Source organism: Erythrolamprus reginae, chromosome 9, assembly GCF_031021105.1.
Source record: "Erythrolamprus reginae isolate rEryReg1 chromosome 9, rEryReg1.hap1, whole genome shotgun sequence".
Classification (NCBI taxonomy): Eukaryota; Metazoa; Chordata; class Lepidosauria; order Squamata; family Dipsadidae; genus Erythrolamprus; species Erythrolamprus reginae.
The window spans coordinates 33,085,815-33,100,127 of NC_091958.1; the positions used below are offsets into that span (position 1 = coordinate 33,085,815).

General features: G+C 39.1%; 2 protein-coding genes across 5 annotated transcripts in view; both read left to right on the plus strand.

Annotated features, from left to right (window-relative positions):
- The window catches only part of SEC14L5 (SEC14 like lipid binding 5), a 112,906-nt gene extending 105,228 nt beyond the window's left edge, over positions 1–7,678 (plus strand). The window contains 2 exon segments of the mRNA XM_070761698.1: positions 2,157–2,335; positions 6,105–7,678. Coding sequence (XP_070617799.1) covers positions 2,157–2,335; positions 6,105–6,210 — 285 coding nt within the window. The 3' untranslated portion in view covers positions 6,211–7,678.
- Positions 7,679–11,303: 3,625 nt separating this feature from the next.
- Positions 11,304–14,313, plus strand: part of LOC139172078 (WD repeat-containing protein 90-like) — an 88,689-nt gene continuing 85,679 nt past the window's right edge. For all 4 annotated transcript variants that reach the window (XR_011559833.1, XM_070760806.1, XM_070760807.1 and 1 more), the window contains exons 1-2: positions 11,304–11,387; positions 13,223–13,314. Coding sequence is in view for 3 of the 4 variants with exons in the window: in XM_070760806.1 (XP_070616907.1) it covers positions 11,378–11,387; positions 13,223–13,314 (102 nt within the window). In the remaining variant the exon portion in view is untranslated. The remainder of the gene's footprint in view (positions 11,388–13,222; positions 13,315–14,313) is intronic.

Consider the following 14,313-nt stretch of genomic DNA (forward strand, 5'->3'; position numbering starts at 1 on the left):
CCATTCCCTCTTCCCCCTCGGAGCTCTCAGGTTGCCTTGATGCTGGCCCTGACTCCCAAGCCTCCTCCTCCTTCTCTTCTGATTTGGCTGCTGAAGGGGCAGATGGCCAACATGCCACAACACAAGCTTTTCCTATAGGGTGCGCCAATTCTTTGGAATTTTAACATGGGCAAGTGATTCCTCAGATTCGGCGCCAGAGGGATGCATTTGATCAGTTGATTGTTAGAAGGCTTTCCACTTGGTTCATCGAGATGATCTGATCTCTGCTATTTGTAAGGTACCTAAGCACAGTGAGAGCTTTGCCACTCTTAATTAACTTATTAATTAAGAAATGGATTGCAGGGCAAGTTGAAAGAGTAAAAGATAACGCAGTAGTAAGCAATTATAAATAGCATGTGAAAGGTGGGAGATCTCAGTAGCCAGTTATGGTAGGTAGGCAAGTAGGGAAGTAGGTAGATAAATATGATGGATAGGTATGTAGGTAGGTAGATACTGTAGGAAGGGAGGTTGTAGCTAGCTAGCTTAGAGATAGAGATGATGATGATGATGATGATGATGATGATAATAATAATAATAATAATAATTATTATTATTATTATTATTATTATTTATTGGATTTGTATGCCACCTCTCTCCGTAGACTCGGGGTGGCTAACAACAATGATAAAAACAGCATGTGACAATCCAATAATAAAACAACTAAAAACCCTTATTATAAAACCAAACATACACACCGAAATACCATGCATAACTTGTAATGGCCTAGGGGGAAGGAATATATCAACTCCCCCATGCCTGGTGGTATAAATGAGTATTGAGTAGTTTACGAAAGACAGGGAGGGTGGGGGCAATTCTAATCTCCGGGGGCAGTTGGTTCCAGAGGGCCGGGCTGCTACAGAGAAGGCTCTTCCCCTGGGGCCCGCCAAACGACATTGTTTAGTCGATGGGACCCAGAGAAGGCCAACTCTGTGGGACCTTATCGGTCGCTGGGATTTGTGTGGTAGCAGGCGGTTCCGGAGGTAGTCTGGTCCAAAGCCATGTAGGGCTTTAAAGGTCATGACCAACACTTTGAATTGTGACCGGAAACTGATCGGCAGCCAATGCAAGCCAGATAGATGGATAGATAGATAGATAGATAGATAGATAGATAGATAGATAGATAGATAGATAGATAGACAGACAGACAGACAGACAGACAGACAGACAGACAGACAGACAGACAGACAGACAGACAGACAGACAGACAGACAGACAGGACAAATAGCTAGATAGACAGGCAAGCAGACAGACAGACAGACAGACAGACACAGACTGAATGAATGAATGAATAAGTGAGTAAAGGAGATGAAGGAGGAAGAGGAAGATAGATAATGATTATGTAAGAGATAGATAGATAGATAGATAGATAGAAAAATAGATAGATAGATAGATAGATAGATAGATAGATAGATAGATAGATAGATAGATAGAAAAATAGACAGATATGACAAATGGGCAGGTATGGATGGATGGATGGATGGATGGATAGATGATAGATAGAAATGACAAGTATGATAAATGACAGATTTAGTTGACAGAGAGAGAGGGAGACAGATAGATTGATGATAGATGACATATGATAGATAAGTGATAGCTAATAGCTAGACAATAGACAATAGCTACACAGCTTGCTAGATATCCATATAGATAGAACATTCCCTGGGCCATTATTACGTGGCATGAAACAAAAAAAATCAAAATGATGAAAAATCTGAATCAAGTTTGTCCGTGTCTGAACTTAGAAAATACATGCCAGAGGTGCATACTTCAAGAAAAAATGATATCTTGTCGTTATCAGGTTGCAATTATGAGGCCCCAGATAGGTATCCAAGGAGCTCCTGGCCACAGATGATTAGAGCTCCTGAACCCCTCCAGAAGATGACCTCCTCTGTACACTAGCTCGAAAGGCTCATTTCAGTAAGAAACATGATTAGGGGATCAACTCAGTAGAATCCAAAGGGATCTTTACAGAATCACCCCAAATTTGCCTTTCGGATTTGTCTTTTACCTCCCGAGAGCTGGAGGAAAGAGGAGTATGAAAGCTAACTCGGCACAGACAAACAAACACCTTGTTTATTCCCACCTGCCTGTGTTTCTCCTCGTGCCTCTGCTTGCAGGGTTCCCATGTGACTCGCTGGCCAGGTTTTTACATCCTCCAGTGGAAAATGCACAGCCCAATTCCCTGCACGGGGACCAGCCTCTCCCGGGTCGACGACGTCTTGGCTACGCTCCAGGCCTCTAATCACAAGTGCAAGATCCTGTATTATTACGAGGTGCTTGCATCCAAGGAGTTCAGGTAGGCAGGCAAATTATTGGGGGGATCTATTTATTGTATTTTTGTAAGCTGCCCTGAGTCTGCGGAGAAGGGCTGCATAGAAATCCAACCAAATAAAATAAAATAAATACATATTTAAAAGCAGAGACTTCACCCTGCCCAACAAAAGTGTGTACTGTATAGTCAAGATGATGTTTTTTCCAGTTGCAATGGATGGCTGTGAAAGTTGGACCATGAGGGAGGCGATCCAACTGGTCAGTCCTAGAGGAGATCAGCCCTGACTGATCTTTAGAAGGCTAGTCCACAGAAAAACCTTTCTCCATGGAATTATTTCTATTATTTCTATTTCTATTATTTCTTTTTTTATTTCCATTTCTATTATTTCTATTATTTCTATTTCCATTTCTATGATTTCTATTTCTATGATTTCTGTTTCCATTTCTACTATTTCTATTTCCATTATTTCTATTTCCATTTCTATTATTTCCATATGTATTTTTCTATTTCTATTATTTCTATTTCTATTATTTCTTTTTCTATTTCCATTTCTATTATTTCTATTATTTCTATTATTTCTATTATTTCTATTATTTCTATTATTTCTATTATTTCTATTATTTCTATTATTTCTATTTCCATTTCTATTTTTCTATTCCTATTATTCCTATTATTCCTATTATTTCTATTTCTATTATTTCTGTTTCTATTATTTCTATTTCTATTATTTCTGTTTCTATTATTTCTATTTCTATTATTTCTGTTTCTATTATTTCTATTATTTCTTTTTCTATTTACATTTCTATTATTTCTATTTCCATTTCTATTTTTCTATTCCTATTATTCCTATTTCTATTATTTCTGTTTCTATTATTTCTATTTCTATTATTTCTGTTTCTATTTCTATTATTTCTATTTCTAGTATTTCTATTTCTATTATTTCTATTTCTATTATTTCTGTTTCTATTTCTATTATTTCTATTTCTATTATTTCTATTTCCATTTCTATTATTTTGATTTCTATTATTTCTTTTTCGATTTCTATTATTTTAATTTCTGCTTCTACTATTTCAATTTCTATTATTTCAATTTCTATTACTTTTTCGATTTCTATTATTTCAATTTCTATTATTTCAATTTCTATTATTTCTTTTTCGATTTCTATTATTTCAATTTCTATTATTTCAATATTTTTATTTTTTTTGCACATTTGGCTTTTTCTATATTTTATTTTCTGTATGTTAACTCAAAAATTAGATGCTCAAAAGCACGTGAATTTTGGAATAAAATAAAACATGAAACATTCTGTTTCCATCATTTCTGTTTCTATTATTTCTATTTCTATTATTTCTTTTTCAATTTCTATTATTTCAATTTCTATTATTTCAATTTCTATTTCAATTTCTTTTTCTATTTCTATTATTTTAATTTCTGGTTCTGCTATTTCAATTTCTATTATTTCAATTTCCATTATTTTTATTTCTATTTCTATTATTTCTATTTCTATTATTTTTCGATTTCTATTATTTTGATTTCAATTTTTTAATTTTTTTTGCACATTTCGCTTTCCCTTTATTTTATTTTCTGTATCTTAATTCAAAAATTAAATGCTCAAAAGTACGTAAATTTTGGAATAAAATAAAACAAATGGCTAGAAGAAATATTAATATTAAAAACAGAACTAAAACCTGAACTCTTCCTATTAGGTATAACTATTCATTGAATGTTACACATTTTGACTGCTGCTAGATTGGCCTTTGTACAAAAATGGAAAACAAAGTAACCCCCACAGAAGACAAGCTCCTACACAAAATATTGTCTTGGAAATGGACAGACTCCCAATGGAACTAAAGGATAAAAATTAATCAGAATACTCTGGAATTTCAGACAAATTATACTAATGGTGGGAATTTAAGAGGAATGTTGGGATTATAATATAGTGATAAATAGGAGATGTATAGATTTTCATAGTATCAAAGAAGAAAAATGGAATTAACACTGTGCATAAAATGGAAATATATTTGTAGCTATATAGCGATAAAGACCCACTGTATATTTAGGAAGAGAAATAATTTGATGGAAATATGTAAACTGGAATATCACGTCATGTCCATGTCTTTTTGATTTTTTAATGCTTGTTTTTAATTGTATTATAAATTTTAAAAACTTCTTAAAATTAGATGCAAAAAACTCTACACATTAGGAGGAAGATGTGTTCCATCCCACTGCTCTCCCACTCTTTGCCTTCCTCTCCCTCTTTTTGGGGAGAGGGCTGACAGGCGGGGGTTGCTGTTCCCAATGCTATCGGTGCACTGTGTGTGCAGCTCCATGTCTTTGATGTGCAAGCATGCACATCTGAATGAGATTTTGCTTCTGTGCATGCGAGATTTCAGTGATTTTTTTTTTTTTACTGGAATCTGGAGACTCTTAACTCCCGCAAAGGCGAAATGTGATTTTTTAGCTGAACCTGAACAGAATATCCACGGTTGACCTCTCCAGATTCCTAAGAGGTCAGTAAGGGCGTACATAAGCGCACTAGAGTGCTTTCCGTCCCCTATCCTATAGTCTCTCCTATATCTCATATTTCTTCTCTACTATGTCCTCTATAATAGACCTGGGCAAAGTGTGGCCCGGGGGCTGGATGCGGCCCACCTGCTGTCTGTGACCGGCCCGCGGAGGTTGGAAGGAAGGAAGGGAGGATGGGAGGAAGGGAGGAAGGAAGGAGAAATGGAGGAAGGAAGGAAGGAGAAATTCTCTTTCCATGCCCTTTTGCAAAAGTCCAATAAATGCTCATTTTTAAATTGTTAATTGGTTTCATTGGCCTTTCCAAGAAATTTAAAGCAACCCCCCCACCTCTCGGGGGGGGGGGGAAAGGGGAGGAGGAGGAAGAAAAGGAATCCAAAGCTACTTTCAGACAAAGCCTCCACTGTTTTCTCAACTGACAATGTAGGTCAGTTGAAGAGAGGCACCTGAAAGGAATATTTTGAAAGAGAAGTAAAGAACTGCCCAAAAGCAGAAATAAAAGGCAGAGAAAATCAGAGACAGAAGCTTCTCTCCATCTGAAGAAGGAAGGAAGGAGGGAAGGAAGGAAGGAGGGAGGAAGGAAGGAAGGAAGGAAGGAAGGAAGGAGAAATGGAGGGAACAGGGAAGGAAGGAAGGGGTGGGCAATTAATTTATAATTATAATATATAACTATATAAATATAATATAATATAATATAATATCTAATTATAATTTATAATTATAATATAATTAACTCAGTTCTACCCAATAATATACAGTATTGTGTAGAACTGAGTTAATTATATTAATCTGGTCCTCTAAAACCATCCCATTTTCTCATGTAGCCCCATGGCAAAATTAATTGCCCACCCCTGCTCTATAACCTTCATTGTGTATTATTGTGTATTGGACAAAATAAATAAATAAATAAATAAATAAATACATACATACATACATACATACATACATACATACATACATACATACATACATCACAGCCACTGAACACTCCTGTCTCTGATGGGCTCTAAGAACAATGGCGTGGAGAGCCTGGGGGGTTGGAGGCAACAATGCTTGTCTGCTCTTGGCCATCTGCTCTCTGAGCAATTCTTGCAGAATTGATGCCTTCCAACAACAGACGAGATCCCTGCAGACAAATGCTGGATGTTGGGGCCTTCAGCGGAGCAGAAGAGGATCAGTCAAGCGAGGGGAGGGGAGGGGAGGGCCAAAGCCCTGGGGGATCATGAAGTGCCAGAGATAACGCTTTTTCCTTTCTTCCTTTGCTCTCCAGGGGCTCCATGACCAGTCTGGAGTCGTGCACGAGTGGATTTTCCCAACTCAGTGGAGCCACCACCTCCTCCGCTCAATCGCAGAGCAGTTCCTTGGTCTCCAGATAGCATTGGTCAAAAAAATGGGCAGAGCTACAAAAGGGCTGGACCAAGATGCTTTCTTCAAGGCTGCGATTCATGGTGGCTCAAGGCAGCCTTGCAGGGATGATCACAGAGGAGATTCTCCAGGGATACTGTTATCAACCAGCTTGAAATCCTTCCTTCCTTCCTCTTCTTTTTGCCTTCTTTCCTTCCTTCCTCTGTCCCTCCCTCTCCTTCCTTCCTTCCTCCCTCCCTTGCTTTTTACCTTCTTCCTTCCTTCTTTCCTCCCTCCCTCCTTTCTCTCTCTCCTCCCTAAAGACTGAAACAGCTTCTAAATCTTGAAGACTGCCCCTCTCCAGTTGTACATTATAGCCAACCTATTCATTTTTGCATGGATTTTACAACATTCGTAGGGTTAAAGGGCTCTTCCCACTCAGCACCGTTCGATCCCAAATGTAGAGCTAGCTGAGGTTGCCTTACCTATTTAGGGCTTTTAGAGCCACAAGCCAACAACACAAAACCCCTCCAGGCCCCTGGTCAGCTTCGTTCGTGCATCGGCAATGCCATTGATGTTCCAGCAAGGTACAAACAATGTGCCTGGACAGCAGAATTGAGCTGCAAAGTGCTGATGTGGGCATACACACCATTGAAAAGGCTGCTGGGTAGATTCACATTCCTGGGTAACTTCAAGCAGGAAACCTAATCAGAAACTTAAGAGACCCTTCATGTTACTGTCTAATGCAGGGATTGGCAGCGTTTAAGACAATTGGATTTCAACTACCAGTATTCCCCTAGCCAGCATGGAATTCTGGGAGTTGAAATCCACAGGTCTCCAAGTTGCCAAGAATGGCACATCCCTGGACTAATGTGATGGAACTGAGAAATACCCACTTGTTTCCCTACCGTGCACTGAAACAGCTCTAACTTGAAAAGAGCACCAGATTTTCTCTTCTCTTTTTATTTCCTCAGGTCTGTGAGCAATAATTGAAGCTGAACTTTGCCCGATGGGTTTGCTCAGGGTCGAAAACCTCTCTCTCTCTCTCTGTTTCTCTCTCTCTCTCTTTCTCTCTTATATATATAGTATATATATAAAGGGCTAAGCAAAGCAATATTTCATTTCTTACAAGGCACAAAAACTCCTTCACAGTGTTAAAGAAAGCAATTGTTTTAGGAAGTCAGAGCTAACACAAGTTAGGATAGGCACTTTAAGAACGTGTGAGTGTGACTGTGAGTGTGCATGCATTTTCTGAGCGTGTATGTATATATCTATAGATGCAGTATATACAGCTAGGTGGATGGAACTTAAAAATCCCTAAGTTCCATTGACGGAAACAAGAAATAAGGCTTCAGTTAATTATTTGTATCATTTTATAGGCACAACTTGATTATTTATTTGGGGGATATGCCTCCTTGTTTAAATATTAGCCTTTTTTAAAATTTTAGCCAAAAACGAATGGAGTGGGGTTATGGTAACTTCAGCTTTATATTTCGGTGGTTGGGGGGGGGGGGGTTGTATAGTTTCTAATGAGATATTTTTAGATGCCTACCTGCATTATGTAGAAGAAATTGGGGCAGATTTCAGATATCTTGAATCTGTGGAGTGATTTAAAAAAAACCCTGCAATCATGAGTCCGTTGTCTTTGAGAAACTTTTGTGATGAAGAAACCTTTCAGTGGGGAAAACTTTGATTTTTGCAAGTATTACTGTATTTTTCGGAGTATAAGACACACTGGAGTATAAGCAGCACCTTAGTTTTTGGGGAGGAAAATAGGGGGGAAAATCTGCCTACTAGGTATATTATTTTATCTCCTGGCTAGGGCTTTAAAAAAACCTTATCCGGAAAGAATAACAATGAAAGAGGTGCAAGCCAGTAAGAGCTGGGAACATCATTAGCACCTGGAAAGAAACAGTCTGAGCAAGTAGAACAATGGAAAAAACCCTGCAAACATTTAGGGCTTGGAAAACATTCTTTGCAGAGAGTAATAATGAAAAAACATGCAAAGTAAGAGCTAGGAAGATCGTTAGCATCTAGTTAGGACTTTAAAAAAAGCTACATTCAGAGTATAAGATGCACCCAAATTTTCAGCCCTTTTAGGAAGGAAAAAGGTGAGTCTTATACTCCAAAAAATACAGTAGTTTTCCTCAAACAGGGACATTGACGGGAAAAAAATGCTATTTATCCAGAAAGAAATGTCTGAAATAATTGTACAGAGATATGAAAAGGAATCAAATGGACAGGTGAGAAACTTTTAATGAGGAATGAATGGCACCATTTCCTTGAAAAACTTCTTTTCGCTTTGCCTGCAAGGACAAGGATCAATAAGGAGGCAATTGGGACAAGATTCAGCAGGCCTCTTATTATGTTCAGAAGCTGCTTTGGAGAGAGAATACTGGTAATCCTTGAATTGGAACAGTTTGTTTAGTGATCAAAGTGATAACGGTGGTGGAAAAAAAAGAGCTATTTGTGGTGGTTAATTTTGTCACACTTAAAACCTTTGTAGCATCTTCATAATCACGTGGTCAACATTCAGACGCTGGGCACTCAGTTCATACTTATGACTGTTGCTGTGTTCCAAGGTCATGCGATCCTCTTTTGCGTTCTTCTGAGAAGAAGAGTCAACGGGGAAGCCAGATTCGCTTAACAACGCGATGACTAACTTACTCATGGCAGCGTTTTGCTTAATAACAGAGGCAAGAATTGGTCATCCAGTGGGGCAAACAAACTGTCTCGCTTAACAACAGAAATCATGGCCTCGGTTGTGGTCGTACATTGAGGGCTGTCTGTACATAATCAAGCAGGGATCTTTTATCCGTTGCCGCTGTTACCTCCAATAAAGAGAATTGAAGAAGGAATTGCCTAACCTTGTCTTGAAAAACAAGACTGTCCACACAAATGTAGACTGCTTTACTGGAAGTTGTACAGAATTGCACCCAACATACTCCTGTTGATATTATTATTATTATTATTATTATTATTATTATTATTAATATTATTATGGTTGATCACACTGTCATCCATATTTAGACTGAGCCTGGCATTTTTCGGTACCTATCGAGTTTTTCCCAAGGACTTGGAATACGCCAATGGTCTATTGATTGTGTTAATGTTATCACAGGGATATTACTGTTCTTATGATTTCTTCGAGGCAACAGGAGTGAGGTGGGTGAACTTTGTGCAGAAACTGGAAAGTCAATAAAATAACTTATAATTCTCTGTGGTTTTTTTCTTCCTTCCTTCCATTGTACAAAGCACATACTCAAGTCACACAACACCCAGTCTGTATGCACTTATTTAATTCAAACACCACCAATAAACTACTTAGCAGTGAATATGCACACACCAATCTACACACAGTCTTTTTTTGCCAATCAACCAACTACTAATTAATCTTCATTAATAGTTAGTATTAGTTCAAAGAGTTTTAAAGCCAAGAAGGGCAATTAGGTTTTGATATGTTATGTAGCTTCAGAGTGTTGGCAAAATGCCTAGTGGTAGTTCTTGACAAGGCAGCAGAGAAAACAAAGGAGAGGTCTTTCAGACACTCTGATCAGATGGATTTCTCAAACCTTGTTCTCTGCAGCTTCTTAGCTGCTTCTGATGTCCTTAAAGTACACAAGGGGAGTGGCCTTCTAGACCCCAGTTTTACTCCTGAGGAGACCTCCTCTGGAGTAATCCCTCAACAAGCTGAATTGGGGGATTCTGAGAAACAGAATTCCCCAACGCCATCACTCTACTAAACAAATAATTCCCTCAACACTGTCAGACTTTTTACTAAATCTGCACTTCTATTTCTTCTAGTTTTTCTCATCATTTATCATCCTTTTCCTCCCACTTAGGACTGTATGACTGTAACTTTTTGCTTGTATCCTAAGATTTTTATTAATATTGATTGTTTCTTCATTGCCTATTTGACTCCTATGACAATCATCAAGTGTTGTACTAAATGATTCTTGACAAATGTATCTTTTTCTTTTATGTACGCTGAGAGCCTTTGCACCAAGACAAATTCTTTGTGTGTCCAATCACATTTGGCCAATAAAATTCTATTCTATTCTATTCTTAGCCAAGTATGATTGGACACACAAGGTGCATATGCTGTCTGTACATAAAAGAAAAGATACATTTGTCAAAAATCATGAGGTACAACATAGGGTACAAATAATCAGTCAGGAAACAACATTAATATAAATTGTAAGGATTCCAGCAACAAGTTAGTCATAAGTGGGAGATGAGTGATGGGAAGGATGAGAAAACTAATAATAATAGCTGTAGTGAAAATTAAGGGGAGTGCATAAGTGCACCAGCCTGCCTACCGTCCCTGTCCTAATGTTTTCCTCTTATTAGCATCAATATCAAGTATATAAATAGTGTTATATCTTTGTATATTACCAATAGGTACTTGAGAAATAAATAAAGTCTGCTGAGAGGGGCGGCATACAAATCTAAATAATAAATAAATAGATAAATAAATGGGTTCCACCTGCATCTGAAAGTTGCCAAAATAAAAAGTTCTTCCCTTTGAGAACCACTGCATGAAAGCATTACATGAATTTATTCAACATTAAAATTCTTGTTTATTCATCAAAGATACCCTAAAATTGCTATTAAAGCCTCTTTGAGGTCCAATGTTAATGGAAATAGACGTCTATGTCAGGGGTTTCCACTTTCCAACCTTGGCCACTTTAAGACTTGGGGACTTCAACTCCCGGCTGGCTGAGGAATTCTGGGAGTTGAAGTCCCCAAGTCTTAAAGTGGCCAAGGTTGGAGACCCCTGCTCTATGTAGTTGGGCTTACCACTTCCGTTGCAAACAGTTTATATGCTTATGTCACATTTTTAAAAATATGCACGATTTAGATAAACCGACTTTTGGTTTTGCGGCGAAAATGCAGGAAAGGGCGGGAGGGGGGAAACGAGCAGGGGCGCTGCTAACGAAGCAGCTCCCCCATGGATATAGGAATGTAGAGAGCCGCTCCCCCTCTTCTCTAAAAGCGTCAGTCTATATCTCTAAAACCGGAAATAGAGGCTTCTTTTCTCCTCTCTAGACTCAGCTCTATGGTCCGAAGCGGCTTCTCCAGCCCTGGGGAGAGTACGCCCCCCCTTCTTTCTTTGAGGCGACTCTATGGTCGTGGGCAGCTAACGCGGGCAGTTCGACGGCAGCGGCGGGAAGCCGAGCCGGGCCAAGCTGGGCAGCCATGGCCAAAGGTGAGCCGGGGGGTCCGGCCGGGGTCATATATATTGCATTTAAATAGATGCGACAGGCATAATAGGAATGATGAGAAAAACTAGTAGAAATAGAAGTGCAGACTTAGTAAAAAGTCTGACAGTGTTGAGGGAATTATTTATCTAGCAAGAGTGATGGCATTCGGGAAAAAACTTTTCTTGTGTCTAGTTGTCTTGGTGTGCAGTGCTCTGTAGCGACGTTTTGAGGTTAGGAGTTGAAGTAGTTTGTGTCCAGGATGCGAGGGGTCAGTAAATAGTACTGCTTCCAAAAAAAACCCCACCTTAATTTTGTCTTCTGGGATTCCACCAATTAATTTCAAAGAATTTTCCTCCCAAATTAATTTTCTATTAGATTAATTTACCAAGATAGTTATTCTTTCTCTAGCCTTTTAATTTTAAGCCATATTGCTTACTCACTTTTCTTAATCTTTTTATTCATCCCTTGCTTTTCTTATCTCCCATTTTATCGTAACTACTGTACCAGTAAATGTAAGGGACTGCTTCATCACTTGGATGCCTGCCTGCCTGCCTCCTCCATAGCTGTGTCTGTTGGCTTAGAATCTGAGAGAGGGAGAGGGTGCAAAATCCAAAAATGTAGGGAAATACACTTGCTCAAAAAAGTAAAGAGAACACTCAAATAACACATCCTAGATCTGAACGAATGAAATATTCTCATTGAATGTGCACAACAGCCTGTGAAATTGATTGTCAGTGTTGCTTCCTAAGTGGACAGTTTGATTTCACAGAAGTTTGATTTATTTGGAGTTATATTGTGTTGTTTAAGTGTTCCCTTTATTTTTTGAGCAGTGTATATATAACAATATCATATGTAAAATACAACATGCCAAAATATAACAATAACAGTAGTTAGATGGGTTAATACAGTCTTCACCAGTTGGAGAGATCAGATTGGATCAACTGAATCACAGGTAAAAATCCATCAGGTGCAGCTGTTCTCCCAACTGGCTAGGAGGCTAACGGTTGAACTGCACAGCTTTGGAATGTCTGCAGTGCCTGTTGCATGTTATTAAAATATAGAAGAACTAGAGAAAGAACAGCTTACAGCAATTGGTGTATATGTACAATGTACAGTATATATGTACAGATGTGTGCGTATAGGTATAAATCTATATATATTTAAGTGCATCATGTATATCCTCGTTTATGTGCATGTATGTGCATATGTATATCTATTTCTATGTATATGCAGATTGATAGATAGATTGATAAATAGATAGATTAGATGATTGATTGATTGATAGATTGATACATTGATTGATTGATAGGTAGGTAGATAGATAGATTTATTTATTTATTTATTTATTTATTTTATTCAATTTTTAATGCAGCCCTTCTCCTTAGACTCAGGGCGGCTTACAACAGGTTAGCAACAGCACTTTTTAACAGAGCTAGCATATTGCCCCCACAATCCGGGTCCTCATTTTACCCACCTCGGAAGTATGGAAGGCTGAATCAACCTTGAGCCAGTGATGAGAGAGAGAGATACCGGTAGATAGAAAGAAAGATAGAAAGATAGATAGACAGACATTACATTTAGCTATAGATATATGTAGAGATATGTCTGTGTCTGTGTATATGTATGCTTTTATATGCTTTTTATATTGTATTTTGTCCATTGTTTTGAGTTCTGTTTAACTATAGCACTTTACCTTCAGGTTTCTTCTGTCATAATTTTAAAATCTCTATACTGGAAGCCTACTCAGAATGAAGGGAAAAATTTAGTGTTGGGAATACTAATTGGTGACTCACTGCTCTTTTATTCCAACCCTCCTCCCCTACACCCTCTCCCTTCCCAGTGTGGCAGCATCCTTATCTGAACATCTTCAAACATTTTAAAGTAGAAGAATGGAAAAGATCTACCAAGGATGGGGACGTGACAACCTTTATGGTAAGGCCAAATCCTCTGACATTTCTCTCAGGAGCTTCAACATAAATTGCATTCGCTCAGTTTCCTATGGTATTCTGTCATTTGCTTACTCTGACACCTGAACCTAGATTATGGGAGAGAACATGGTTTAGGGTTGCCTTAACTTCACCAGAATTACATACAGCGGTACCTCTACTTACGAACTTAATTCGTTCCATGACCAGGTTCGTAAGTAGAAAAGTTCGTAAGAAGCAATTTTTCCCATAGGAATCAATGTAAAAGTGAATAATGTGTGCAATCCAAAAACTCACCCCTTTTGCCTTATTACTGCCGGCATTCGGATCCTTGTTCCGGTGCGGGTGGAGGGGGGGGAAGACAGTGGAGGCTGCCCAGAGGGAGCCTCTTGGGTGGATTGACATGCGCGGGAAGCTGCCTGGAGGCTTGTCAGCCGGCGGAGCTTCCACCCTCCTTGAAAGTTTTTGGCAACGGTGGCAAAGGAGAATCCCGGCATTTCAGCTTCAGACGAGGGTCCCTGGCTCCGTGCCTGGCACTTGCTTCCTCCGGGGGAGTCCCTTCAGGGCTCCCTTGTGGTCATAAATAGGAGGAACGAAGGAGAAAAAATTTGAAGCCCCCTCTCCAAAAAACGGATACCACGCGAAGCCGCGCAGAACATTTCCCACCCGGGCTAAGTTTCCCCTCGCCTTTGAAAGAGAATTTTTCAAACACCCCCAAAACGTGCCCATGTTCCCTTTTCTGCGCTCTGTCCACTTGTGTTTCTTTTTTAAGTGGCTGGAAAGTGGTGGGGGGTATTTGAGGAGGGGGCTCGAGATGCTAAGCTCCCGGTTGGGACCAGTGGGTGTCAGTATCCATCCATGCCAGCTCCTAAAAGTCTCCGAAATGTTTCTTTTAAACTTTTGGCAGCATCCTGACTGATTCCTCACTGGGGAAGCCAAGGCAGCCCCTTCAGTTAAGGGCGGGCAAAAGACGCCCAGGGCCCCTTCGGCTCTCGCTCACCTGCAT